This window comes from Microcebus murinus, chromosome 22 (genome assembly GCF_040939455.1).
Source record: "Microcebus murinus isolate Inina chromosome 22, M.murinus_Inina_mat1.0, whole genome shotgun sequence".
NCBI classification, from domain to species: Eukaryota; Metazoa; Chordata; class Mammalia; order Primates; family Cheirogaleidae; genus Microcebus; species Microcebus murinus.
The window spans coordinates 11,690,377-11,717,181 of NC_134125.1; the positions used below are offsets into that span (position 1 = coordinate 11,690,377).

Genomic DNA, 26,805 nt, shown 5'->3' on the forward strand with positions numbered 1-26,805 from the left:
GGTATCTAGACTGATATCTCTGGCGTAGTGCATAGGAACTCTTGGGAATGTATTGAACACAGGACTATCATGGGTCACATCTGTGGTTTTGGTAAAAAAGGTTGGACTTTGCACAAAACAGACTTTGAGGTGGAGATTTGCATGTAGATGCTTTATAGGGTCAGCCTTTCAGAGAGGTCCTGAATTGAGGCAGGGGCCAGGCCTTTGTGCTCAGGCATTGACTAGTCATTGAGTGCAGGCTGCCCTCTGGGAGGGGATTTAACTTGGACAAAGCAGCTTGTTTGGCCAAAGGCAGTGCCTAGGAAGGGACTCAGCTATGAGTCTACAGCATGCAGCATTTTCATCCAGGGGCATCAGTGTCTGGGACCTGAAGGGGGGATCCAGTGATCCACCACAGCATCACTACAAGAGCCATTGATAGAATGTTTTGCCAAAATTATTCCAAGTGTGCAGCATGAAACGTCAGCATTTGGTCTTCTGACCTCATGAATCTACATCTTTCTTAAGATGTGGATCTTCCTTTAGTATATGGGTTTCTTTTTTCCCCCCTGCCGTTGCCCAGCCAGTGGTTAGCAACAGGGAAGGGCATTTACATGGAAGTCTGGGACTTGATCTGTTTTGGAGTTTAGATCATAATTGTAAGGGCACAGTGATTGAGGGAAAATAAAGTTTGGCTATGTAATGTTGGTATTTACATAATTACTATTCAGTGCTTTCAAACAGTGGTTGCCCTCCAGAACTTTCTAATAGTCAAGAACCATCACAGTACATGCATTAATTAACAGTGATCCAGTGTGGAGTCTCATTTTATTCTTAATAGCATACTTATTTCATAGAGTGCTTTTGTCTGTTTTACAGATGAGGAAGCTCAGATGTGTTTAGCACAGTCGCTTGGCTGGTAAGGTGGTAGAACAGGTTTATCAGTCTGAATCTTTGTTCCGAATCAGTTTGAACTGTGCTGTGCTATGTCTCAGATTGTGGTGGTTGCCATCAAGATAATGGTGGCAGGGCTGGGGTTGTGCTAAGACAGAGCCATTATTATCTTCCAGAGTGAGGATGGAGAATAGGCCAACTGAACAGGCAAAAGATGGAAGGCTCCTGCTACTAGAAATGAGACTTTGCTGCACCAGAATAACTAAAAACAAAGCAGATGCTTTCTCGTGCCTCATCAGAGTGTGTCAAGTTCAGAAACCAGTTCACACTGAGTCCTGAATGGGACCAATTGAAGAAAGCAACGCCTGGCAAGCCTCTAACAGTGAAAAGCTAAATGAAAGTTCAGTTTCAGTGAGTGCGGGCTTTTCTTTGCCTTTGTTCTGGTTGTATGAGGATAAGGAACATTATTATTCTCTTGTTTCTTTACCAAGTAGGTAAAGTAGGCCGGTCTCTCCATTTCACGAAATCAAAATAATCCCACAGAGAAAGCAGTAGGAAGTTCAGTTTTGCGGATGAACATCTTGTCTTGTGTGCAGCTTTCCTTAACGGGCAGTGACTCCCTCCAGTGTTGTGTTGAGGAGTCTCAAGTTGTAGCTGGGCCGAGTGGGAAAGTGATGCCTCTTTTTCTTGATGAGTGAAGCCAATTAGTTGTGTGAGGGGACCTAGCCTGACATTAGACCAATGACTTTCCATTATTTTTTTAGGCAAGGACCCTGTGTCTTCTAATTGAACTTGCAGATTTTTTTCTTGTTTTTTTCTTTATGGCCAACATTTCTCTCTTGATTTAACATTCTGTTCCTTCTTTGCCCGCAGAGACCTGTCAGCTCTTTTTTTTTCCTCTAGAGATCCTTTTTGGCCTTCCTATTTAACTTTGCACTGTTTTTGTAGTTGAATACCACATTTCCTTCTTATGCTCTGGATTAGCTTTTAGTCCTGAGACTCCTAGATGAATAGAAACATGATTCCGGAAAAATCTTTACCCTGAGTCTTGGTAGGGTCTAAATCAGTGCTCATATTCCCTTAAAAATGCTGAGACGGTTTTCTATTTTGAGACTACAGGCTCACGATACATAAGACTGTTGTATTTGAGTGGTGAATAACAATTTTCTCAAAACCAATAAGTCATTGATGCCAGTCAAAGCTTATTAAAAATGAATTTTATTAAGTGAGTTCTATTGGGACAAACAAAGCAGCTTTCCCTAGCTTTGCAGAAGCACATACCAAAGTGAGCCTTGCAGGTGGATTTGGGCACAGGCAGAGAGGTACATGTGCACACTTGGCTTTTTTCTATTTCACACTCATATTTCTTTGTGCTACCAGGATCGTCATGACAGCCTTATCTCTCAAATAAAGCCTGTTACCTCATCTCTAATTGCTTATCCAAAGGCAGGCGAGCTCTAATTTCTCTGCATTAATAAATGACACCAAAGAAGAACTGCTTTGTTTGCACTGGCTCACTCAGGTTAACCAGCGTAAGCCCCTGAGAGCATTAGGAAACCTTGTGCTTCTCCAGGGCTAAGGAGAGATGATGTTCACCATCTCAGTCAAGAGCAGTGTTCCATTTATTTACTTTTTTCTTGTGTTCAAAGCCCTATTTCCCCGATGAAAACCTTTTAGTGACCTCAGGCAGCATTTCTCCAGCTGTGGGTGTGCACTCCCTTCCAAGTTGGGGGTATAGTGGTTTTCCTGGGGGGGGGGGAGAGGTGGCCTCCTTGATTTCAAGGCTCACTTTCTTGGCCACCTGCTGCTCACCTTTCCATAGGAGGCAGGAGGCTTCCCACAAGCCTTTGCACTGATTCCCGTGGTGTACCCCAGGACGTAAGACAGCACCCCTGCTTCTCCTTTTGAAGCATTATGGGAAACAGTCATGTGGATTTCATAAGTGAATGTGAGGAGGGGCTGGTTTGGGGGGGGTCAGAGAATTGAGACTGGCTGGCAAGTTCTGAATTAGTTCCATGGTTGCTTCATGAAAAAGTGAGAATGCTTCTCTCCTAGGAAAGAGCTTCATCGCCCTTGTCACCATCTGAGAATATCTCTGGTCATTTACAGGGCCTGTAAATGCGAATTATTTTCATATCTCAGAATTGTAAACTTATTTCCTTTATTTTTTTCTCCTCAGAATGAAATGGATGATGTGCCCTTCTTTGATATCCAGCTACCTTATGAATTGGCAATCAATATATTTCAGTATCTGGACAGGAAAGAACTAGGAAGGTGTGCACAGGTAAGCCGTAATTAACAGATGTTCAAGATTTTCCTAAATGCATGTTTTGAAGTATAGGAAGGTCCTGGGTAACAGAAATTTGCTTTACAGAATCAATGAATTGGTTAGCAAGTTTATTTGAAAGAAAGTAACCTTGAGCTTAAAGGGTAGTGTTCCATATCACCACTTGGTGTGTATCTTTCTGCAACTGTCTACTCAAGAGCTCTCTTCTCCTGCAGTCTGAGTTACGGCTGACCTGTGGCAGCATGCTAGAGGCTGACAGCTCTGCGCTCAGCCTTTATTGAGCTTGCCTGTGCTGTTAATGTTCTCACAGATTTTAATGCAAAGATGTGAACTCTTGGTTAAATCAAGCCAATTGTTAGGTTGGTAGCTGAGGGTCAACCCGGGGACAGAACAGTGAAGTCATATTTTAGGTGTGCAGGCCAAATTACCATTTAAACACCAGAACCCCACTCAGTGAGGTGTAAAACATGTGAGAACTGAGACTCACTTAGGGAATTGCAGATCAGTGTCACCTGTCTCATGCTTACTCTGGGGCATATGCCTGTGGAGTGGAATGGTGAGATGTATCATTTAGGTCAGACTTCATTGTGTGTAGGATTCGTGGGGGAATCTTGATAAAAAGCAAATTTGGATTCAGGAGGTCGGGGGTGGGAGTGGGGCTGATAGTCTACATTTCTAACCAGGTGATGCGAATGTGGCTTTGGCCACATTTAGAGAGGCAAAGGTTTTTATGCCATTAAAATTGTTCTCTTCTTGTCTTTTTGGCCAAGAGTATATAATTGACTTTTCTTCTTTAAAAAATATATTTTATTTTTTTACATTGAAAAGTAAAAATTATATATATTTATTGCGTACAGCATGATGTTTTTAAATATGTAAGCATTGTGAAATGGCTCAATCAAACTAATTAACATATATTACCTCACATTTCATTTTTTGTGGTGAGAACACTTAATATCTCTTACTAATTTTCAAGTATAGACACGCATATAGAAAAACATTTTCAAGTGTACATTATTAACTATAGTAACCATATTGTACAGTAGAACTCCTGAACTTCTTCCTTCTAACTGAAATTTTGTATCCTTTTACTAACATCTTCCCAATCTCTCACCCCCCAAATCTCCTGGTATCCACCATTCTAACTCTACTTATATGAGTTCAACTTTTTTAGATTCTACATTTAAGTGAGATCATGTGATATTTGTCTTTCTGTGCCTGGCTTTATTTCACCTAACATAATATCCTCTAAATTCATTCATGTTTTTGTAAATGACAGAATTTCCTTCTTTTTTAAAGACTGAATAGTATTTCATTGTGTATATATACCATATTTTCTTTATTCATCTGGCTGTAGACATTTAGATTGATTCTGTATCTTGGCTATTGTGAATAATGCTACAATGAATGCAGAGTGCAGATATCTCTTTGACATGCTGATTTCATTTCCTTTGGGTGTATATCCAGTAGTAGGGTTCATGGATCATATGGTAGTTCTAATTTTAATTTTCTGCGGAAACTCTGTTTTCATAATGGCTGTCCTAATTTACATTCCCACAACAGTGTGCAGGGGTTTCCTTTTCTCCACATCTTTTCCAACACCTTTCATCTTTTTGATAATAACCATTCTAACAGGTATGGCATGATAGCTCATTGTGGTTTTAATTTGCCTTTTTCTCATGAATAGTGATGTTGAACATTATTTTACATACAGCTGTTGGCCATTTGTATGTCTGTCTTTGAGAATGTTTATTCAAGTTCTTTGCTCATTTTTTAATTAGGTTATTTGGTTTGTTGCTATTGAGTTGCTTGAGTTTCTTATATTTTGTATGTTAACCCCTTATCAGATACATGGTTTGCAAATATTTTTTCTCATTCTGTAGGTTGTCTCTTCACTCCGTTGATTATTGGCTTTGCTGTGCAGAAACTTTTGGTTTGATGTAATGCCACTTGTTTATTTTTTCTTTTGTTGCTTGTTCTTTTGGGGTCATATCCAAAAAATCATTGCCCAGTCCAGTGTCACGGAGTTTTTCCTGTATGTTTATTTCTTATAATTTTGTAGTTTCAAGTCTTATGTTTAGGACTTTAATCCATGTTGAATTTTTTTTCTTTTTGTATATGGTGTGAGATGCAAGTCTAATTTCATTCTTCTGTATGTAGATATGCAGTTTTCCCAGCACCCTTTATTGAAGAGACTGTCCTTTCCCATTGTGTGTTCTTGGAATCTGTGTTGAAGATCAATTAACTGTAAATACATGAGTTCATTTCTGGGCTCTGTATTTTATACTATTGGTCTATATGTATTTTTTTTAAATGCCAGTACCTTGCTGTTTTGATTACTAGAGCTTTGTACTATTTTTTTTTAATAATTTTTTTTTTTTTTTGAGATAGAGTTTCACTCTGTTGCCCAGGCTAGAGTGCCTTGTGGCATCAGCTTAGCTCACAGCAACCTCAAACTCCTGGACTCAAGTGATGCTCCTGCCTCAGCCTCTCAAGTCGATGGGACTATTGGTGTGTGCCACCGTGCCCGGCTAAGTTCTATTTTCAGTAGAGACAGGTCTCACTCTTGGTCAGGCTGGTCCTGAACTCCTGAGCTCAAGCAGTCCTCTCACCTTGGCCTCCCAGAGTGCTGGGATTTCAGGCGTGAGCTACCTTGCCTGGCCTGTAGTATGTAATTTGAAGTCAGATATGAAGTTCAATGTGAAGTTCAATGCCGCCAGCATTGTTCTTTTTGTTCAACATGACTTTAGCTATTCAGGATCTTTTTTGGTTCCATAACAATTTTATAATAGTTTTTTTCTATTTATGTGAAAAATGTCTTTAGAATTTTTTTTTTTATTTCAGCATATATTGGGGATACAGATTTTAAGGTTTCAATAAATGCCCATTTCCCCCCCTCCCCCCACAAGTCTGAGTCTCCAGCATGACCATCCCCCAGATGGTGCACATCTCACTCATTATATATGTATATACCCACCCCCCACCCCCCTCCCACCTGCCCAATACCCTATTACTGTAGTACATATGTGACCACTTAGGTGCTGTTCAGTTAATACCAATTTGCTGGTGGTATATGTGGTGCTTTTTTTTCCATTCTTGGGAAACTTCACTTAATAGTATGGGTTCCAGCTCTAACCAGGAAAATATAAGATGTGCTATATCACCATTGTTTCTTAGAGCTGAACAGTACTCCATGGTATACTAAATTCATTGATCAGTTCCAGGAGTTTCTTGGTTGAATCTTTGGGGGTTTTCTAGATATAATATCATATCATCAGCAAACAGTGAAAGTTTGATCTCTTCTGCCCCTATTTGGATACCTTTAATTCCATTTTCCTGTCTGATTGCTGTAGCCAAGACTTCCAGCACTATATTGAACAGAAGTGGAGATAGTGGGCAGCCTTGTCTGGTTCCAGTTCTAAGTGGGAATGATTTCAGTTTTTCCCCATTCAGTATGATGTTGGCTATGGGTCTGTCATATATGGCTTGTATCATTTTTTTTAGGTATGTCCCTTCTATGCCTATTTTCTTAAGTGTTCGTATCATGAAAGGGTGTTGCATTTTGTCAAAAGCTTTTTCTGCATCTATTGAAAGAATCATGTGGTCTTTGTTTTTGCTTCTGTTTATGTGGTGAATTGCATTTATAGATTTACATATGTTGAACCATCCCTGCATCCCTGGGATGAAGTCCACTTGGTCGTGATGGATTATTTTTTTGATAAGCGTCTGGATTCGGTTAGCTAAGATTTTGTTGAAAATTTTTGCATCTATATTCATTAGGGATATTGGTCTGTAGTTTTCTTTTTTTGTTGCATCCTTTCCTGGTTTTGGTATCAGAGTAATATTCGCTTCATAAAAGGTGTCGGGGAGGTTTCTGTTCTTCTCGATGTTGTGGAATAGTTTCTGCAAGATAGGTACTAGTTTTTCTTTGTAAGTGTGGTAAAATTCGGGTGTGAAACCATCTGGACTGGGACTTTTCTTTTTAGGGAGATTTTTAATTGCTGTTTCTATTTCAGCTGTTGAGATTGGTCTGTTCAGGGAATCTATTTCTTCCTGGTTGAGCCTAGGGAGGCTGTGTGTTTCTAGAAATTTGTCCATTTCCTCCACATTTTCCAGTTTGTGTGCATAAAGATTTTTGTAGTATTCATAAATTATATCTTGTATCTCTTTGGGATCAGTTGTGATATCTCCTTTTTTTTCCTGATGGAGCTTATTAGAGATTTCTCTTTTCTGCTTTTCATTAGCTTAGCCAATGGTGTGTCAATTTTGTTTATTTTTTCAAAGAACCAACTTTTTGTTTTATTAATCTCCTGAATAGCTTCCCTGTTTTCAATTTCGTTTAGTTCTGATTTGATCTTGTTGATTTCACTTCTTCTGCTGGGTTTGGGGTTGGTCTGTTCTTCTTTTTCCAGCTCTTTGAGTCGTTTCGTTAGATTGTGTATTTGTGATCTTTTTGTCTTTTGGTTATAGGCATTTATAGAGATAAACTTTCCTCTGAGAACTGCTTTAGCTGTGTCCCAGAGGATTTGAAAACTTGTCTCTCCATTGTCGTTTTCTTCATATAATTTTTTTATTTCCATCTTGATTTCTTCATTTATGAAGTAATCATTTAGTAGGAGGTTGTTTAATTTCCACGTTTTTGTGTAGAAATGTGAGTTTCTGTTAGGGTTGATTTCTGCTTTTATTCCACTGTGATCTGAGAAGGTACATGGTATGATTTCCATTTTTTTAAATTTCTTGAGATTTACTTTGTGTCCTAGGATATGGTCAATCTTAGAGAATGTCCCGTGAGCTGATGAGAAGAACGTATATTCAGTGGATTTTGGGTAGAATGTCCTGTAGATGTCAGTCAGAACCAATTGTTCCAGGGTTTTGTTTAAGTTCATTATTTCTTTATTAATTTTCTGTTTGGAGGATCTGTCTTGTGGCGTCAGTGGGGTGTTGAAATCTCCGGCGATTATGGAGTTGCTATTAATCCATTTGCTTAGATCCAGTAAGGTTTGCTTTATGAAACTGGGTGCACGTGAGTCGGGTGCATATATATTTAAAATTGTTATCTCTTCTTGTTGAAGTGTGCCCTTCACCATTATGTAATGACCCTCTTTGTCTTTCACTACTTTTGTTGGTTTAAAAACTAAATCGTCTGAAATTAGAACTGCCATGCCAGCCTTCTTTTGGCTTCCACTTGCTTGAAATACTGATCTCCACCCTTTTACTTTTAGTCTATATGCATCCTTGCAGGTTAGATGTGTTTCCTGAAGACAGCATATACTTGGCCTGTATTTTCTTATCCATTCAGCCAGCCTATGTCTCTTGAGTGGAGAGTTTAAGCCATTCACATCTATTGAGAGAACTGATAGGTAAGGTAGATTACTGTTCATTCTGTTGGGTTGGATGTTGTTGCTTTGATTTCTCTCTTGAGCCATTGTATTATCTGGCCTTTAATCTTTGGGTTTTGGTTGTTTTTATATTCGTGAGTTTTTATTATGATGTTCCGTGCGTAACACTGTTTTGAGTACTTCTTGTAGGGCTGGTCTTGTCTTGGTGAATTCTCTGAGACTTTGCTTGTCTGAGAATGTCTTTATTTCTCCTTCATATATGAAGTTTAGTTTTGCAGGGAATAAGATTCTAGGGTGGGCATTGTTTTGTTTCAGAAGAGTGAGAATGGGGCCCCAGTCTCTCCTTGCTTGTAAAGTCTCATTAGAGAAGTCTGGTGTTATTCGAATTGGCTTTCCCTTGTATGTCACTTGCTTCTTTCATCTTACAGCTCTTAGAAGGGCCTCTTTAGTTGATATTTTGGTCAGTCTGATGACTGCATGTCGTGACGTCTTCCTGTTTACATTGAATCTCCCAGGGGTCCTCTGAGCTTCTTGAACTTGTATATCGAGATTTTGAGCTAGGCCTGGGAAATTTTCCTCTATTATATCTTCAAATAGCTTGTCCAACCCTTGAGTGTTGTCTTCTTCCCCTTCTGCTAACCCTATGACCCTCACATTAGGTTTCTTCACATAATCCCACATCTCTTGTAGGCTTTGCTCTTTTCTCTTGTTTCTCTGCTCTATCTCTGTGACGGTTTTATTTAGTTGGAGGGTGTTATCTTCAGGCTCTGAGATTCTTTCTTCTGTTTGATCTACCCTGTTCTTGAGACTTTCCACTGTATTTTGTAGTTCCCTGAATTGATTCTTCATTTCCAGGAGTTCTGTTAAACTTTTCTTCATTGTGTCTATTTCTTTTTTTTTTTTTTTTTTTGAGACAGAGTCTCACTTTGTTGCCCAGGCTAGAGTGAGTGCCATGGCATCAGCCTAGCTCACAGCAACCTCAAACTCCTGGGCTCGAGCAATCCTTCTGCCTCAGCCTCCCAAGTAGCTGGGACTACAGGCATGTGCCACCATGCCCGGCTAATTTTTTTTTTCTATATATATTAGTTGGCCAATTAATTTCTTTCTACTTATAGTAGAGACGGGGTCTCGCTCAGGCTGGTTTCGAACTCCTGACCTTGAGCAATCCGCCCGCCTCAGCCTCCCAGAGTGCTAGGATTATGTGTCTATTTCTTTAGTGAACTTTTCTTCTAGGTCCTGGAGGCTTTTTGTGGTTTCTTTGTGTTGGTTATCGAGTTGTTGCAGGTCGGTGAATGTTCTTATGATCCACATACGGAATTCCTCTTCTGTCATTTTGGTTGCCTGATTTGAGTTGGTGTCCGTTTCTAGGGGGCTGGTACTCCTCTTCGGGGGTGTGTTTTCCGTTTGGTTCTTCATATTTCCTGAGTTCCTTCGCTGATTTTTTCCCATGTCAATCAGTTGTTGTTTCTCTGCTTTAGGTTTTTGTTTGGGTATTCACATGCCTTGTTTAGTTTCTGAGCCATTAGGTGGTATCTGTGGGTGAGATTCGACCCCTCCCTGTATAATGAGTCAGTGGGTGCCGTGAAAAGGTTGTGCAGGATGCCGTCCCTGTCAGTAGGTGGCACTTGCTTGGAGGAACAGGCTATGCTGTTGTTTTTGTGTCCTGTTATCAGCTCTTGTTCTGGGCAGAGCTGGGTTGGGTAAGCCTGCCCTCAGGCACCACCAATGCCTTTAGCAGGGGTCAAAGTTCTGTTCTCTGCTTCCAGGAAAAGCTGTCAGGGCAGGGCTGGAATGGTCCCGCTCAGCCAGAAAGTATGCGTGTGGGGGTGGGGCTGTCTGAGACCCGCAGTCTGGAGTGGGCCTCTCCTCTTTCCACCCTCCCCAACTCCGCAGCTACTCCTGGGCCTCTGCCAGCAGGCCAGACCACACGCCACCAGGCCTCCCCGGATTATGATGCTGGCGGGGAGGTTCCCTGCGCAGAAATGCCACCTGGGCTGGGCGTGCGGCCTCCTTTTGGGAGGAGGGTTGCCCTCTAGGACGCTGATCTGCCCCTGAAGGCACACACACCTCAGTAGGCTGTTCACATATATCCCTTCTGTGCCCCGGGCAATGCTAGACCTCAGTGCACGGGATCTGGTCTGCAGGTCCGACCTCTGGGTCCCAGAGTTCAAAGTGTATCCCCACCAGGGAGAGGAGTTCCGGTCCCAATTCACCCACAGGGAGCCTAAGCTGGGTCTATGTCTCTTAGCCTCTGAGTCTGCACTGTTCTCCTGGGATCACTGTGCCAGCAGCACCTGGGAGGGCTGGCGGGTAGGGAGCTCACAGTCTGAGTTCCCCTTAGTCAGCTGTAGGGTCCCAAAAGGGAAGTTCCCGTTCCCTGGAGGTGCCTCTGGCTGGTGGCTGTATTGTCTCTCTGGGCAGCCAAGGGTAGGGTTGGCGGAGGGGAGAAGGAGGCAATATGGCACCTGTTGCGCGCCTCGGGTCTGTGCACACGGAGGTGCCCGGAGGGAGTTGGGAGCCTGGTGCCGTGTCCACTACAGGCTCACCGCTCGCTGGTAGCGGCCGTCTCTGGGCTGGTGTCCGCAGGTCTCTCCACCCGCTGGGGAGCCCACCAGCAGTCCCAAATGCAGGGGAGGGGAAAGGTGACTTATCCACCTACCCTCCCCGCTGGTCTCCGGGCTGCTCCGGTGGTCTCAGCTTCCAGTTCTCCTCCGCAGCCTCCTTCCGTGGAGGCTCCTGGGGTCTCAGGTACTCCTCCTTCCGGCCCTCGTCCACTGTATGCTCGTCTTCTTGCTTCTCTTTTCTAATTTCTGCTAGACTCTGTCTTTTCTGCAGAGACACTCTGTCTGGTGGTGTTTCTCCTCCGCCATCTTGATCCTCCTGTCTTTAGAATTTTGATAGAGATTACACTGAATCTGTAGATCACTTTGGGTAGTATGGACATTTTAACAGCATTAATTTTTCCAACCTATGAGCATGGGATACTTTTCCATTTATTTACATCTTCAATTTATTTTATCTTTTTTTTTTAAATAGTTTTCAGCATACTGATCTTTCACTTCTTTGGTTGAATTTATTCCTAAGTATTTTATTTTTTTGTGGGTATTGTGAGTAGAATTGTTTTCTTGATTCCTTTTTCAGATAGTTTGTTGTTAGTGTATAGAAATACTGCTCATTTTTTATGTTGATTTTGTATCCTGCAACTTTACTGATTTTATGTTAAAAATTTATCTTAACAGTATTTTGATGGAGTCTTTTAGGGTTTTCTATAAATGAAATCTTGTTGTCTGCAAATAGGGATGACTTCTTCCTTTCCAATTTGGATGCTTTTTATTTCTTTCTCTTGCCTAATTGGACTTGTGGTACTATGTTGAGTAAAAGTGGTAAGAGGGGACATTCTTGTCTTGTTACTGATCTTATAATAGAAGAAAAGCTTTCAAATTTTCACCATTGAGTATATTAGTGGTGTGTTTGCCACATGTGGCCTTTTTTGTATTATGTTCCTTTTATACCTAATTTGTTAAAAGAGATTTTACCATGATAGTATCTTGAACTTTGTCAAATGCTTTTTCTGCATTTATTGAAATGATCACTCTATTAATGTGCTGTATTACATTTATAGATTTCCCTTGAGTTTTAGTAATTAAATGTGTATATGATTACTTATTTTGTTTTTGATGAACTGTTTCCTAGAAGACACTGTAAGTATCTATTTTCCAAAACTGCCAAAAAATTAGTTTGTTTAGTGGTTACCATTTCCAACCCTGGATTCCATAATACATTTTACACAGGTGTAACACCTTCAAGAGAAAGGGCCTAGTAAAACTGAGCTGTAGGAAAACTAAACACTATCATTCAAAGCATTACCACCAATGTGAAGTTCAAAATATTAAGGCAGTTTAAGAGTGGTGAAAACTGTAGCCAAATTTAGACTTTAGAGCTTGTTGCCTCCGTAGCAATTTAGTGAGATCACATGATACAGGACAGTTTAGTGAGTTTCTGGTGTTATGTTATTTCTTTATGAAGCATTTTGCTTAATCAAAGTTATTTTTCTACTTAAATATGAATTTGAAAAGATTTTTGGTATTCCTGATTGCCATGGTATTAAGTTGGGAGCAAATATGTTTTGATGCAGAATGTATGTCTTTAGGAAATGATGCAAATTATTTAAAAGCTAAAATTCACTTAAAAAAATGTGCTGAAGTGTAAACTGTGCTCAAAAGCCTATCAGTTGCATTAAGGGAGAGTACCTATATTGTTTTCTTTCTCCTTGGAAATTTGATTTGTTATATTCTAACTTTACACGTTGGCTCTGCTCCCAAGAGTTGAAAACAAGAGCGTAGTTAAATGAGTCCAACTCCTGGATTGCAGCCTGATGCTGTTAGCTGAAGTCTTGGAACAGGGTCTGTTAGCTAGCTGCTTCACACAAAGTCAGCATTAGACGATAAAATCTTCATTCCTGATAGTGAGCTGCTGTTTAAGGAATCATTTCTTTTAACATTGCTTTTTGCTCTCCTGCTTTGTAGAGAGCCATGTGGCTTTCACATCTGCTGCTGGGTTTTCTCATCCAAAGAGTTTATCAGTGAAAGATAGGATCTAGTGGAAGAATAGATCCCCTTTAGGTACAAAGGGACTGCATTACAGGGTAGATTGGTTATGCTGGTGAGATTATTCTGCAGGTGTGAACAGTTTAATTTGCAACACAGTAGTCCAATTGTCCACCAGAATTCTTCCCTCTTTGGCCAGTCGAATTTGAGGTTTTTTTGTTTTGTTTTATTAACCTAGTTTTTGCACATGTATAAAGAATAAAAAAAAAAATCTTAAACAGAACCTCTTAAAGGTACAGTGACTAAGTTGGCAGCGATCTAGGAAGCCAAGATTTTTATAGAGCTCTTACACGAAGATGACAGTGGATGGCCAGTAGTTTGTAGAATTGGCTTTGTTTCTTCAATCGTTAAAATAAAAACCACAAAGTCATAAAAAATCAGTAGCATTTTCATTTGTTTCTTGTGGTGTTTTTATTTTGAAACAGGGAAGAAGTCTTTCTGTTGAATGAATGCCCTGCTGCTTTATGCTTTTGTTTTAGAGGGGGCTTGCTTTTGCTGCCTGTCTCTCTCTTTCTCGCTTTTTCTCTCTTTTAATCTAGGCACTTTGGGATTTTAGTGAAATGGGGCCAGTTATGTGGAATTGGCACCAGGAACTATATGTATTTCCTTGGAGAAAACCTGTTTGCTTAGATCTCTATGCCAAATTGGTAACTGACTAACAGTAAGGAACCCTGGCTGGGGGGAGGCCTTTTGAGATTTAATTATGCCACAAACTATGCTGGAAAACTGATTTTTTTTTTTTTGCTCTGACTCTGCCTCCTTTCCACATCCCCTCCTCTTTTTCTGCTTTATGAGGCTTTATGTTTTCAAAATTAAAGCCTTGCTACATTTGTTTGTGATCCTTGTGCACTGTAATGCTGATTCTCTAGCTCCTAGCTGTCAATAGTTGTCTCTCGAGGGACTTAGTATCTCTGAGAAAGCATTTCTTCTTCTTGAAATGTCTTGAAAACAGTGTGGCTATTAGTAAGCGAAGCTATTTGTTGCACAACTCATTGAACAGCTTTATCATTTCGCCGTTTATAATTTTATGTTCATCTTTTTTTGTGGCCACAGGATTCCTGGCACTTTAAAGGATAATATTTTTAAGTAACCAACAGTGACAAAGTTGTTGATTTCCAAAATTATAAAATCGTTCGGTTTTTATGAGAAAAGTCTGCCATTATGTCATGACATGAATAATTCTGAGGAGTGATGGGTTTTTTTTAGGTATTTACCAACATTTTTTAAACTTTTAAAATAATAATAAATCCACAGGAAGTTGCAAAAAAATAGTACGGAGAGGTCCCATGTACCCTTTCCCCCAGTTTCCTCCATGGTAATATCTGCAGAACTATGGAACATGGCGTGAGCCACCATGCCTGGCCCTTGCATTTTTAATGTCTATTTTAGTTTGTGTATTTCCTAATGTGTAATTTTAGAAGTTTAGCTGCATGGGCATCAACAATATCAGTTTTTTCAAGTAAAAGTCAGAAAAATGAAAAGTGTGCATAAAGAAAGCAATAAAGAAATGAGGGGATCAAATGCAGTGGCTCATGCCTATAATTCCAGCACTTTTGGAGGCCAAGGTGGAAGGATCGCTTGAGGCCAGGAGTTTGAGACCACCCTGGGCAACATAGTAAGACCTCATCTCTACCAAAAATTAAAAAAAAAACTAGCCAGGTATAGTGGTACATGCCTGAAGGTCCCAGCTACTTGGAAGGCTGAGGCAGGAGGATCGCCTGGCCCAGGAGTTTAAGCCTGCGGTGAGCTGTGATCATACCATTGTATTCCAACTTGGGTGAAAGAGTAAGACCTTGTTTCTAAAAAAAAAAAAAAAAAAAAATTGTTTTTAATTTAAAAAATAAGAAAAAGAGGGAAGATGCAGAGGTTAAAAATGTAAGATTTATGATAAAACTAGTGAGCAAGAAGTAGGTGATACAAAATAAGTAATTCCAGAATTAAAACCCAGTATATTAGATTATGATATTTCACATTTCAAGGAAAGTATCTTATGATCTTACCAGAGGCCCATGTAGGAGAAACTGAAATCCAAGTGCTTATAGCTAAAGATCTATAACCTTAATGAAGTCTTTGAAAGTGAGGAATCCATAGCCAAGTGAGACTGCATTGATTTTCATGGCAGAGATGGTTCTGTAGATCTGAGGTTGCTGGCAGGGTTCCCTTAGTTCTTAACTTTCACCTTTGCCACCCGGCTTCGCTGTCAGGGAGATAAACGAAGGTTCCTTGTATGCCTAAGAACCAAGTACCTAAGGAGTTCCTTTTAATTCATGTGATTACATTGGCTGCCTCCTTTAAACAGGGTTTTAGGGAGAGGCAGAGCAACTCTAGAAAGCAGATTGAGAGCTAGATGAAACAAGAATGGCAAAATAGCGATAAATTGTTCAACTAATAGGTAGTTGGGAGTTGTTTATACTGCTCATTTTACTTCTGCATGTCTGAAACTTTCCATAATTAAGAAGTTTAAAAGAAAAAGCAGAAAGCAAGGTAATGCATTTGAATAAGAAAGAGCCTGCCGAGGCCAGCATATGCCAGGAGCTGAGCTGTTTATATGACCTTTGGGAATAAAAGCAATCCAATTTTTTAAAAAAAGACTTTTCTTTCATCTCATTCAGTTATTCACAGAGGGCTCACTATGTGCCAGGCACTGTTCTAGATCGTGACTACGGCTGTGAACAAAACATTTAAAAACCCCGCTTTTCAGAAAGCTTACATTATATGCACTAAACACATAATTGAATAGTGTATCAGATGGTGATAAGTGCTCTGGAAAAAAATAGGACAGCAGAGGTGGTGGTCAGGTTGTGCTTTTTTGTGGCCAGGGAAGACATCACAGAGAAGGTGACTTTTGAGCAAAGACCTGAAGGAGGGGTGATGAAAGGAACTGTGCAGGTCCCTGGCAGAAAGGAATAGCAAGTGCGAAGGCCTTTGAGACAGGAGCAGCAGGAAGGTCAAAGTGGGTGGGTTGGGGTATGCTAAATAATGGCCTTCCCAGATACTTTCACATCCGAATCCCTGGGAAAGGGCCTTTGCAGATGTGATTAAGTTAGGGATCTAAAGATGGGGCAAGGGTGATTAGCTTGGATTATCCAGGTGGACCCAGTATAATTACCGGCCTCCTGCTCTTCATGAAAGGGAGACAGGTGGTCAGAGAGGAGAAAAGACAGTGTTGCTGGCTCTGAAGATGGAGGAAGGGACCACAAGCCAAGGGATGCAGGTGGTTTCTAGAAGCTAGAAGAGGTAAGGAAACAGATTTCCCCATGAAGCCTCCAGAAGGAATGTAGCCCTGCCAACACCTTGATTTTACATTTCTGGCCTTTGGAACTATAAGAGAACAAATCTGTGTTGTTTGAAGCCACTAAGTTTGTGGTAGTTTGTTAGAGCAGCCAGAGGAAGCTAATATGGGTTGTGGTGTGCAGAAGGGAATAAGGAGAAATGGTCAGAATGTGAAAGACATTTAGTCCATTAAAAGTGCTGGAAGTTTTTTTCTTTGTTTTTTTTCTGGAGGTAGGGATGGGACAGGGCCCCACAGGGAGGGGAGAGCGAGTGCTGGAAGTTGTTTTCTGAATGAGGCAGGAAGCCTTTGGAGTATGTTTAGCAGAGGACTAACATGGTCTGCCTACCTTTTTAAAGAGACTATTTGAGCTGTAGGAGGACAAGGACAGTGGTAGGGAGACCAGTTAGGAGGCTACCAAAACAATCCAGAGAAGAGGACATGGTGGTTTGGGCCAGGATGGCACCAGCAGAAGCTGGCAGAGTTAGGATGCAGATCAGCTGGACCTGGGGAGAGAAAGAAGAGTCACCAAGGACAATATGGTGTTTGGGCCAAGCAGCTAGAAGGACGAGGTCGCCATTTACTGACAAGGAGCAGACTGTTGGAGGAGCACATTTTGGGGGAAGATCAGTGGTTGGACGTGAAGCTGAAGATGAGTTCTTGGTTGAGCTCTGGGCTGAAGATATAAATTTGGGAGCTGTCAGAACATTGATGGTGTTTAAAGCCAGGAATCCAAATGAGAACATGAAGGAAGTGATTGTAGACAGAGGAGAGGGAGGGGTTCAGGGATGGAGCCCTGGCACAGTATGAGATCAGAGGCCAGCAGGAGACCCAGAACGAGTTCCCTGTGAAGGAGGAAGAAACCTCAGGTGCACAGTCCCCTGGAACCATGGGATAAACAGTCTCCGGGAAGAGAAAGTGATCAAAGGGCACTGCTGTTGTCAGGTAAGAGAACGACTGAGAAATAACCATGGGATTTGGCAGCTTGGAGGTCATTGGTGATCTTGTCCAGAATCAGTGGCATGATGGGGGCAAAAGCTAGTGGGTTCCAGGGCAAATGAGGACTTGAGATGATGAGTAAATAGCTGTCTGTCTGTATATGACGTGCCCTTCCCGAGTAGATGTGGCCTGTTAGCGTGTGAGTGGTAGGAACAATGACACCCTCCCCCTTAAGCCTCACTGGTAACCCTGATCCAGGCAGAGCTAATAAAGCTAATTTTTGAGCCAAGAGCTTTTTTTTTTTTTTTTTTTTTTTTAAATGCTGCAATTCACAGTGGTGCTATAAAGCAAAATGCTGGAGACACTTTTATTAGCAAATTCTTGCAGCTGAGGCTCACTCAGTGGGGCCTTTACCGAACAGGGCCATTCCAATTCTGGGGTATTAAAGACCATTTGCGCTTTGGAAAATTCAGCCTTGTAAACTTGCTGGATTGAATATTAATATAACTTAAGAAATCAAAACAATTACAAAGATTTCCTTTTGGTGGGCCCTTTAAAATTTGCTTGTGAAAGTTTAACTAGGTCTTTTTCTTGTTTTTTTTTTCTTCAGAATTAAAAGAAATTCTTCAAGCCTATAATTTTTGTTCTCAAGAGAAGGAAAAAAGCACCTTCCCTTTATAGTTTGCTACAGAAATTATTGGCACATTTCTGTTTTTAATACCTAATTGTAGATACAATTCTGATCCCTTTTTGGAAGTAATTCTTACTCCTCTACCTTTTATAAATCACTCAAAGAGACTTTTTGTTTGTTATTTAGGACTTAGACTTTATCCTGAATATTATTTTCTAGAGAATAAACATTGGTCTGGGGTTAGTGATGTGGATGATGAGCCAGAACATCATCTTTGTGTTCTCAGTTTTTCATCCCATAACCCTGCTGTATAAATCTCAGGTTGTTATTTAAAATGACTTGGCATTTCCCTTGAAGCTGATATAAAAATCTGCTTTCAGCTTCCAAAGTTTTTAAGGTCTGATATATTTGAGACTTCCTGAAAGTCCCATTGAAAAGTTTTTCCATTTTAAAGTGGCTGAAATTTGTACAGTTTAGTTTTCATGAAAACTCATCCAGAATGTTTAATTGGGGTTTTCTAGTTTGCAGTCATTGAGTGTGGGTTTGGATTCTCCTAAAATGCTGATGATTCAGAGGCTCCGTCTAACAAAAGACAGCCTTATAGCTCCTTTTTGGGCTTAGAATTAAAAAGATTATGCACTTCCCCTCCTTGCACCCCCAATTTGGGGTCAGTCTTGTGATCCAACTTGGGTATAAGGGCAGGGACCAAAACTTTTCCCTGTAGCTTCCTCAGCGGTGAGGAGGCAGTTCCCCAGTCTGAGTGCATCCATGGTACGTCTCTCACATGCAAAAGGTATTGGTTTGGCAGCTTGTGGTGAAAAGTAGATGAGAATTGCTGGCCTTATTGCCCAGTACATAGTGCCCGGCACATGTCTTCACTGATTGACCAGTAACCTGTATCAGTGTTGTCTAAAGTGACTTCAGCAGAGCACCGAGCTCTTGAGATAATTCCTTGCAAAAAAAGGTCAGGAACCAAATGAGTTTAAAAAAATGCAGCTTCTTATACAGACTGAACCTCCCAAATCAGAAATCGAAATCTGAAATGCTCTCATCTGAAACTTTTTGAGCGCTGACATGATGCTCAAAGGAAATGCTCATTGGAGCATTTTAGATTTTTGGATTTGGGATGCTCAATTGTATAATGCAAATATTCCAAAACAAAACAAAAAATTGGAGGTTTGAAACCTTCCTGGTCCCAAGCATTTGGAATAAGGGATGTTCAACCTGTATCCTTTTCCTAGAGCTATACAACACTTGTCAGTCTATCCAAAGCTCTGAAAAGTCCAGCAAAGAATACTGCTTAGTTTTGTTTAAACCAGTGTTCCCTAAACTCATTTGACTTTAGGGTCCTTTTTTAAGGTACTTATCAACACCTCAAGGAGCTGTTATTCTACCTAACATGCTTTGGGAAATGCTGGTCCTTGTAATGCAATAATCACTACATTTATATGATCTCCTATCTACTCTTTTTTATTTCAGTAGTTGCATTTCATGATTTTTATAAAATTTTATGTCTTAGAGTCTTTACAAAGAAGGCTTATGTATCCCAGGGATCTGAGTAAAGTTGCCCTGTGTTTAGGTAGCACTTTTTGCCTTTGAGAACCTGTGACGGTCTCTGTCTGTTATCCCTTATTTTATACCTTATTTAATCCTGGATTCCAAGGCTCTGTTAGGGGATGTGCTCTGTTCTGGAACTATCTGAATTGTGCCCTGCCCGCATCACAGCTGACGTTGGTCTATCCCTGTTGGTGCTTCACGATTGGCTGGTGCTCAGACTCACTCTGGCACAGACAGATGGACAGACACCACCCGGGTGTCGTGGGTAGGCTCAGCTGTGGACCAAGCTTGCCAAAAATAAAACCTTGGTGTTCCGTCTAGTCAAAGTGGAGCTCCAGTGTTATTGAGTCGTTATCCCATTCTTTATTGCCTGACCACTTGTGATCAGATGAGGGTTTGTTTTCCTGAACCCTTAAGGCTGAGATGGAGAAGTGTGGGATGACAGTGTGGTTAAGTGGATTTGTAACTGATGCTGTGCCCATGCCCAGGGTGGGCTGCGTAATGGATCCGTGTCAGCCTGGGGAGTGTGCTCCAGTGGTTGGCCACAGAGCTCTGTCCTCAGCACCATCCTGGTTAAATTTTTTTTTAAAATTAAGATGTGGGAGACCCACAGACTATATTTTGCAGATGACTAATGGATGGGAGAATTAGCTAATGCAGTGGATGACAGAATTGGGATTCAGATATGCTCTGAGGACGCTAAAATGTTGGGGTGTGGGGCAGGCAATCAGGTGGGATTTAAAATGGATAGAAAGTTTAGAGCAACACGAACTTAGGTGGAAAAAATAATACTGTGGAGATAAGAAATAGGCACTTTTTAAAAAATTGTAGTTTGTGTTTCAAAAGACCCTAAAGAATGATGAACACCAAACTGGAGGGAAGAGAGAATGTGAACAGTGAGAGATACACAGGAGTTTTAGGCTTATTAGCAATATTTTATTTCTTATGCAGGGTAGTGAGTCCATGGGTTTTTATAATATTCTTTATACCTTTTTGTCTGTCTTAAATATTTAATAAATTAAACAGACTCCAGAAGCTTTAGTGGCCAATTAATAGAGTAGTTGTGATGAAATATCTACAAGTGAAGTAGCATCCTAATGTCTGAATAGATCCTTCTGTTCATGGCACTGGACAGCCCAATTTGGGGTGTTATTTAGTACTGAGTACCGTATTTGAAGAGAGACACTGTAGATGCATAAATATTAGGGCATGTTCAGAGAATGTGGGTATGGAAACTATATGACAAATAGTAGAAGGAAATGGGTGGTGTTTAGACCAACAAAGAAATGACTAAGGAGGAATGTGATAGCTATCGTTAGCTATTTGAGGGACTGTCAGATGGAAGAGGGCATAGATCTCCTCTTCTGAAGGGCAAAATCAGGGCCATGGGTAGAATTAGTTTTCTACACAATGGAAGGAAGGGCTTTCTAATAGTCACACTGCCTGGTGGTAGATCAGACTCATTTGGGAGGTCAGCTCTGCACGAGAGGCATTCTGGGATTGCTTGGCCCTCCACTGGCCAGGGATGCTGTGAGGAGCCTTCTTTCAAGGAGGAGATGCACCTAACTGATCTACAAGATCCCTCTTAATTTTTTAATTTCTAAATCATCGAAGACTTGAGCCAATGTGACATCTTTGGTATTGCAGTATGACACTTTGGAAAGCAGCTATGTTCACCACTGTACCACCAACGCTGCCCCGTGTGACACTTTGGTTCAGAAAAATGACAGAACCCTTGCCACTTACTTATGCCCACTTAGTCTAACTTCTGATGCTGTGGATTCTGTGCGAAGTGTCCACGCCTACAGAGAAAGAGACTTAGGTAATGTGACTATTTATCACACGTAAAGCTTGCATGCACACATATGCAGCAGAAGTGTAATTCAGGAGGCTAGAACTTTAATGTGCCATCAGAGTGTTACGTTGGTCAGTATTGCTTTGATATACTTTTGGTTGAATAAGGTATTGTAATAATGATTATTTTTGGTATGATTTGCTTGAGATAGAAATTGTGAAACTGAGTTAAGCTGAGTTCTTGTTTTTTTTTTTGTTTTTTTTTTGAGACAGAGTCTCACTCTGTTGCCCGGGCTAGAGTGCGTGGTATCAGCCTAGCTCACAGCAACCTCCAACTCCTGAGCTCAAGTGATCCTTCTGACTCAACCTCCTGAGTAGCTGGGACTACAGGCATGCATCACCATGCCCGGCTAATTTTTTCTATGTATATTTTTAGTTGGCCAATTTTTTGTTTTCTATTTTTAGTAGAGATTGGGTCTCGCTCTTGCTCAGGCTGGTTTCAAACTCCTGACCTTGAGCGATCTACCCGCCTCAGCCTCCCAGAGAGCTAGGATTACAGGCGGGCGTGAGCCACTGTGCCCAGCCAATTCTTAGTTTTTGATGAATAAATTTTTACTTTGTAAACTTTAACCTCTTTTTGTATGTCTTATGTTTTTTTGTTCCTCTGTTCCTTCATTCCTGCCTTCTTTTGTGTTAAATAGATATTTTCTAGTATGCCATTTTAATTCTCTTGTTTCTTTTACTGTATTTTTTTTTTCTTAATGGTTGCCCAAGGATTGCAATGAACATCTTAACTTAAAATAACCTGGTTGGATTAATACCCACTTAATTCTGATAGTACACCAAAAAACCTGCTACCGTATAGTTTTGTTTTACATGTGTTGGTACACTTGGATGGTGTTCTACAGGCCTCTGAGGCTCTGTTCATTTTCCTCATTTTTGTTTCATTTTTGTTTTGTTGTTTTGGGGTTTCTTTCTTTTTTTTTTCTTCCTTGGATTAGATAATCTCAATTGACCTATGTTTAAATTTGATGGTTTTTCTGCTAGCTCAATTTTTTAAAAAAATTTTATTTTTTTAGAAATAGGATCTCACTATGTTGCCCAGGTTGGTCTTAAACTCCTGGGCAATCTCCTGTAGTCCTCCTGCCTCAGCCTTGCCTGCTCAGATTTGTTGTTGAGCCCCTCTGGTGAATTTTTTGTTTCAGTTACTGTTTTTCTCAATGTCAGAACTTCTGTTTGATTCTTTTTTATAATTCCTATCTCTTTATCAATATTCTCTATGTGGGAAGACATTGTTCGATACTTTCCTTTATTTCTTTAGACATGCTTTCCTTTCATATTTTGAACATATTTAAAATAGCTGGTTTAAAGTCTCTTTAGTAAGTCCAGTGTCTGCATTTTCTCAGGGATAGTTTCTGCTGACTGCTTTTTTCCCCTGTGTATGTGTCCTACTTTCTGTTTCTTTTAATATCTTATAATTTTTTTGTTAAAAACTGGACATTTTAAATAATGACAATTTTGGAAATCAGTTTCTCCTCCCTCTGCAGAATTTGTTACTGCTGTTCTTTGGTTTTTGTTTTCTTGTTGTTGCTTCTGTTTGTTTAGTGACTTTTCTGGATTAATTCTCTAGCTTGTATTTTTTGTCATGTGCAGCTTCTGAAGTTTCTGCTTGGTTAGCTTCAAGCTAGTGATTGGACAGGGATTTCCTTAAATCCATCCAACCATTATGTCTCTCAGCTTTTGCTGAGATGCTTTCTGTATGTTGGAGCACTCCCGTCACCATTCTAGCATTTTACAGCTCTGCCTTAGCCTTTACTTCCTGCTTATGCAGATCCTCAAGGTTAGCCAGAGTTGAGAGATCTGGGCCTTCTCAGGTCTTTCCTGTGTGCATGTACAGCCTCTATATATGCACGTGGCATTCTTGATTCCCAGAAGTATGTTGAGGCTTTCGGAGCCCCTCATGGTCATGCCATTTATGGTTTCTTCTTTTAAGGTTTTTGGTCAGCCTCTTGCTAGCCCCAACTGGTAGTGCCACCTCAGGCAGCTGAAGTGTGAAAACAGTTGCCCCTTATTTTGGACAAATGCCATGTTGATAGGTTCGAGAAAGCATTCAGTTAGGTCAGCTAAAGACAAGCTTTGAGCATAGAGCTTTCCAGCAAGCTGCCAGACAGGTCAAATGGTGACATTTGAAATGGTGATTGAAATTTTGGGGAGCTCTAAACCTGTCAGGCCTTTCCAGTGATTGCTAGGCTGCTAGTTTTTACAGCTGCCATACTTGTGAACCTATTGGTTTTTAAGGCCACCATGGGGCTGGAGGAGGAGATAGGATTAGGGCAAATGAAAACAAGTCAAAGGTCACTGTTGTTACTGAGATTCAGCCATTTTTCATGAATAAATGTTCCTCAGAATGTTGCAAGCCTTTCAATAATTTCCAGAGTTCTGAAAAAGTTGGTTGTGGTCATTTTCAGCAGCCTTCTTGTTGCTTTTGGAGGAGCAGGGTTTTGTAGGTCTGTATCCTGCTGTTCCAAGAGTGAACTCTGTCAGTACTCCATCACCCAAGGCGCTGTGTGTGAGAGTCTGCCCTGCACACACTGTGTGCTCGCTCTCGCTTTCTCTCACGTTCTCTTTTCTCGTCTCTCTCTCCTTGGAGTGGCCCTAAGGGAATGTTAAAGAGCACAGGGTACTGTAAACCACTGGTCACCACTCCCACTGTGGGCAGCAAGCACTGAGCACTTGATCCTGTGTTCTCAGAGCGTGCTGCAGACCCAGTTCACACTGGTCGGCTGGGTCAGTTTCTCGTCTTGACGGCAGAGTCCATCTTTTGCACTCTGGCCAACTTTGTACATCATCCTGTCATGAAGTAAACCCATTTTCTTCCCCCCAAATTGGGGTTGGAAAACAAAACACTAATAGCTAAAATGGCCATTTCCTTTGGATACTGTTGGGATTTGAAACTCAGGCTAGACATAACATTAGTTTCTCTATATAGGATCTTATAGTCCTGGTTAACAGCTTGAGTTTTCTTTTAATTTTAAGAAAATCTATACATTTAAAATCTAAGTTCTCACATGTAAAATAAATTTGAATTTCTTATATGACCAGAAGTTTAAGTTTTGGGCTTTTGTTTTAGGAAAGTCTTTCTTTTCAGAGGCCATTAATCTCCAATTGTATACATGGAAATACAAGTGCTATTGGTAAAAAGTAAAGAGATTCTGTTCTGAAAAGCAATATATGATTATATAGCTAATTACCATGTTAAAGTTTGTATTTTTTTGCATTTTATGTATTTGTGTATTTTCTTCCCTTATTCGTTAGGTTACAATTTAACCAAGTAGTCTAAAATGTGATATTACATAGTGGTACAACAATTTTGAAATCTTGAAAGATAAAACTGGAAACATTTGCCTGTATTTTTTTTCACCTCGGAGTGTTTTGTTAATGAGACATTTTATACTGCCATAAACCCAGGGCAATAATATAGGTGTTGATTGATTTTTGGACGGCAAGGGGCTTTTCTAATTGCAGGATCTGACATTTGTGTCGCTTCTGTGGTTTTAGGTGAGCAAGACATGGAAGGTGATTGCGGAAGATGAAGTGCTGTGGTACAGGCTGTGCCAGCAGGAAGGGCACCTTCTAGAGAGCAGCATCTCGGACTATTCTTGTTGGAAGCTCATCTTTCAAGAGTGCCGAGCCAAGGAACACATGTTAAGAACCAACTGGAAGGTAGGCAGTGTCCAACATCATTACCTGTAGAAGAACAGTCTGCAAGGACATGGAAATCCATGCCTTCACTCACAGCCCGAGGTTAACTGCCAAAAGCAAAGGGAGTGGGGTGTGCTGAGCCGCCCCTTCAGCTGTTGGTGATGTGTTGTCCATTTTGTTCTCCATTAGAATATTTACCCCCATTTTAAGCCACAAGATTTGGGAATAATGTTTTGCTCTCCAGGAGAGGAAGGCATGAAATTGGGTTGCCAGCCACTTCCCCTCTGATTGTTAGGGTCGTTGGATGAGGCTCTGTGCGGCCCCTTTCACTTTTACCAATGCTCTGGAGGGACCAAGAAGGCTAAAAGCACCACCTGCATACAAAGGAGCTGAAAATGTCATTTGCAGTAAATGTAAGAGGGAAATTATTCAATGTCTCTAAGCACTGTCTTCTCTTCCCTCACATAACCTATTGGCTTGCTTCCATAACATTTATCACTTCAAAGTCTCTACAGAAATATTAGATCACAGCTAAGAATTTGCACAGGGAAGTGTTTCTATAGGAGATAACTGTCAAGAGCCGTGTTACATAAAGCTGTTTGAGGCATGGCGAGACAGCAGCATGGTGGCAGTGTTTCTTCCCCACTCTCAAGGCTGGATGTTCAGGCGTAGAGAAGGGATGGAACCATGCTCTTTTCTCTCCGGTAAAAGTCGATCCTAATAGACTTGGAGATGAACAAGCTTTTGCTCATTACTGATAATGACATATTGCCTGTGTGCATGTCTGTCCCTGGTCACCTGATAACCTGATTAGTGACCGATATGCTTGATCTGGGCAACCTCACATGATTTCTAGCAAAGTTAATAAGAGCAGCATTTCTCTAATTCAGGTTTCTCAACCCAGCACTAGTGAGATTTGGGGCCAGATCATTCTTTGTGGTCGGGGCTGTCTTGTGCATTGCAGGATGGTGAGCAGCATCTCTGGCCTCTACCCACTGTACACCAATAGCATTCTCCTCCTTTCCCCAGTTGTGACAACCAGAAATATCTCCAGACATTGCTGGGTGTTCACTGGGGGGCAAAATCACCCTTGGTTGAGAACCACCATCTTGAGAATTAGTGTAGCTGTTGTTTCTTAGGCTGTGAAGACACCACCACTAAGCACATTCACGCTGGACCTGTGGTCTCCATTTGCATCTACCCAAGGTAATAAACTCCTCTGGAGAGAGCCCCTGGTATTCTCACCTATATGTCTGATTAGGTCTGTGTGATGGACACAGGTGAGAGGCAGGCAGAAAGGTGTAGCAAAGAAAGCTGCCCAGACAAACTTGGAGCCAGGAAGTAGGGGGTCTAATCCTGGTTGGAGGGGCTGCAATTTAAGGAAAGCTTGGGAGTTGGGTGTTAACAGAGGCCTTTCTGTCCAGAGAGGAGGGATGCTTTTGAGATGTATAAGCTTGAGAGCTGGAGATATTCAGTGTCCCCTGGCTCACATTCAGTTGCCAGACCCTGAGAGAGAAAGAAGCAGCAACATTTTTTTTGCTTCCTCTTTGGTGATAGCGAAAGCAAGGGAGGAAGGCAGGTACATCCTTACTTGGGCTGGAGGTGGCAGAAGTGAAGGTGGTTGAGACCCACCTCGCAGCATTTGGCACTTAAGAACACTATACCAAGTTATACACAGTTTAAGTGAATGTCTGTTTATTGTTTCTCTCAAACAAGCACAGAGCCATGTTTGGCAAGCACTCAAGAAATGGTTTTCATTTGAGGGGATGGAAGTAGAACTGCAAGTAGAATGTGGAGGAGACTTC

At 41.0% G+C, this 26,805-nt stretch overlaps 1 protein-coding gene across 2 annotated transcripts in view; it reads left to right on the plus strand.

The window, feature by feature from the left end:
• FBXW8 (F-box and WD repeat domain containing 8) overlaps window positions 1–26,805 on the plus strand; it is a 116,433-nt gene that overhangs the window by 12,107 nt on the left and 77,521 nt on the right. For both annotated transcript variants that reach the window (XM_012756547.2, XM_012756546.3), the window contains exons 2-3: window positions 3,053–3,157; window positions 24,857–25,021. In XM_012756547.2, coding sequence (XP_012612001.1) covers window positions 3,053–3,157; window positions 24,857–25,021 — 270 coding nt within the window. The remainder of the gene's footprint in view (window positions 1–3,052; window positions 3,158–24,856; window positions 25,022–26,805) is intronic.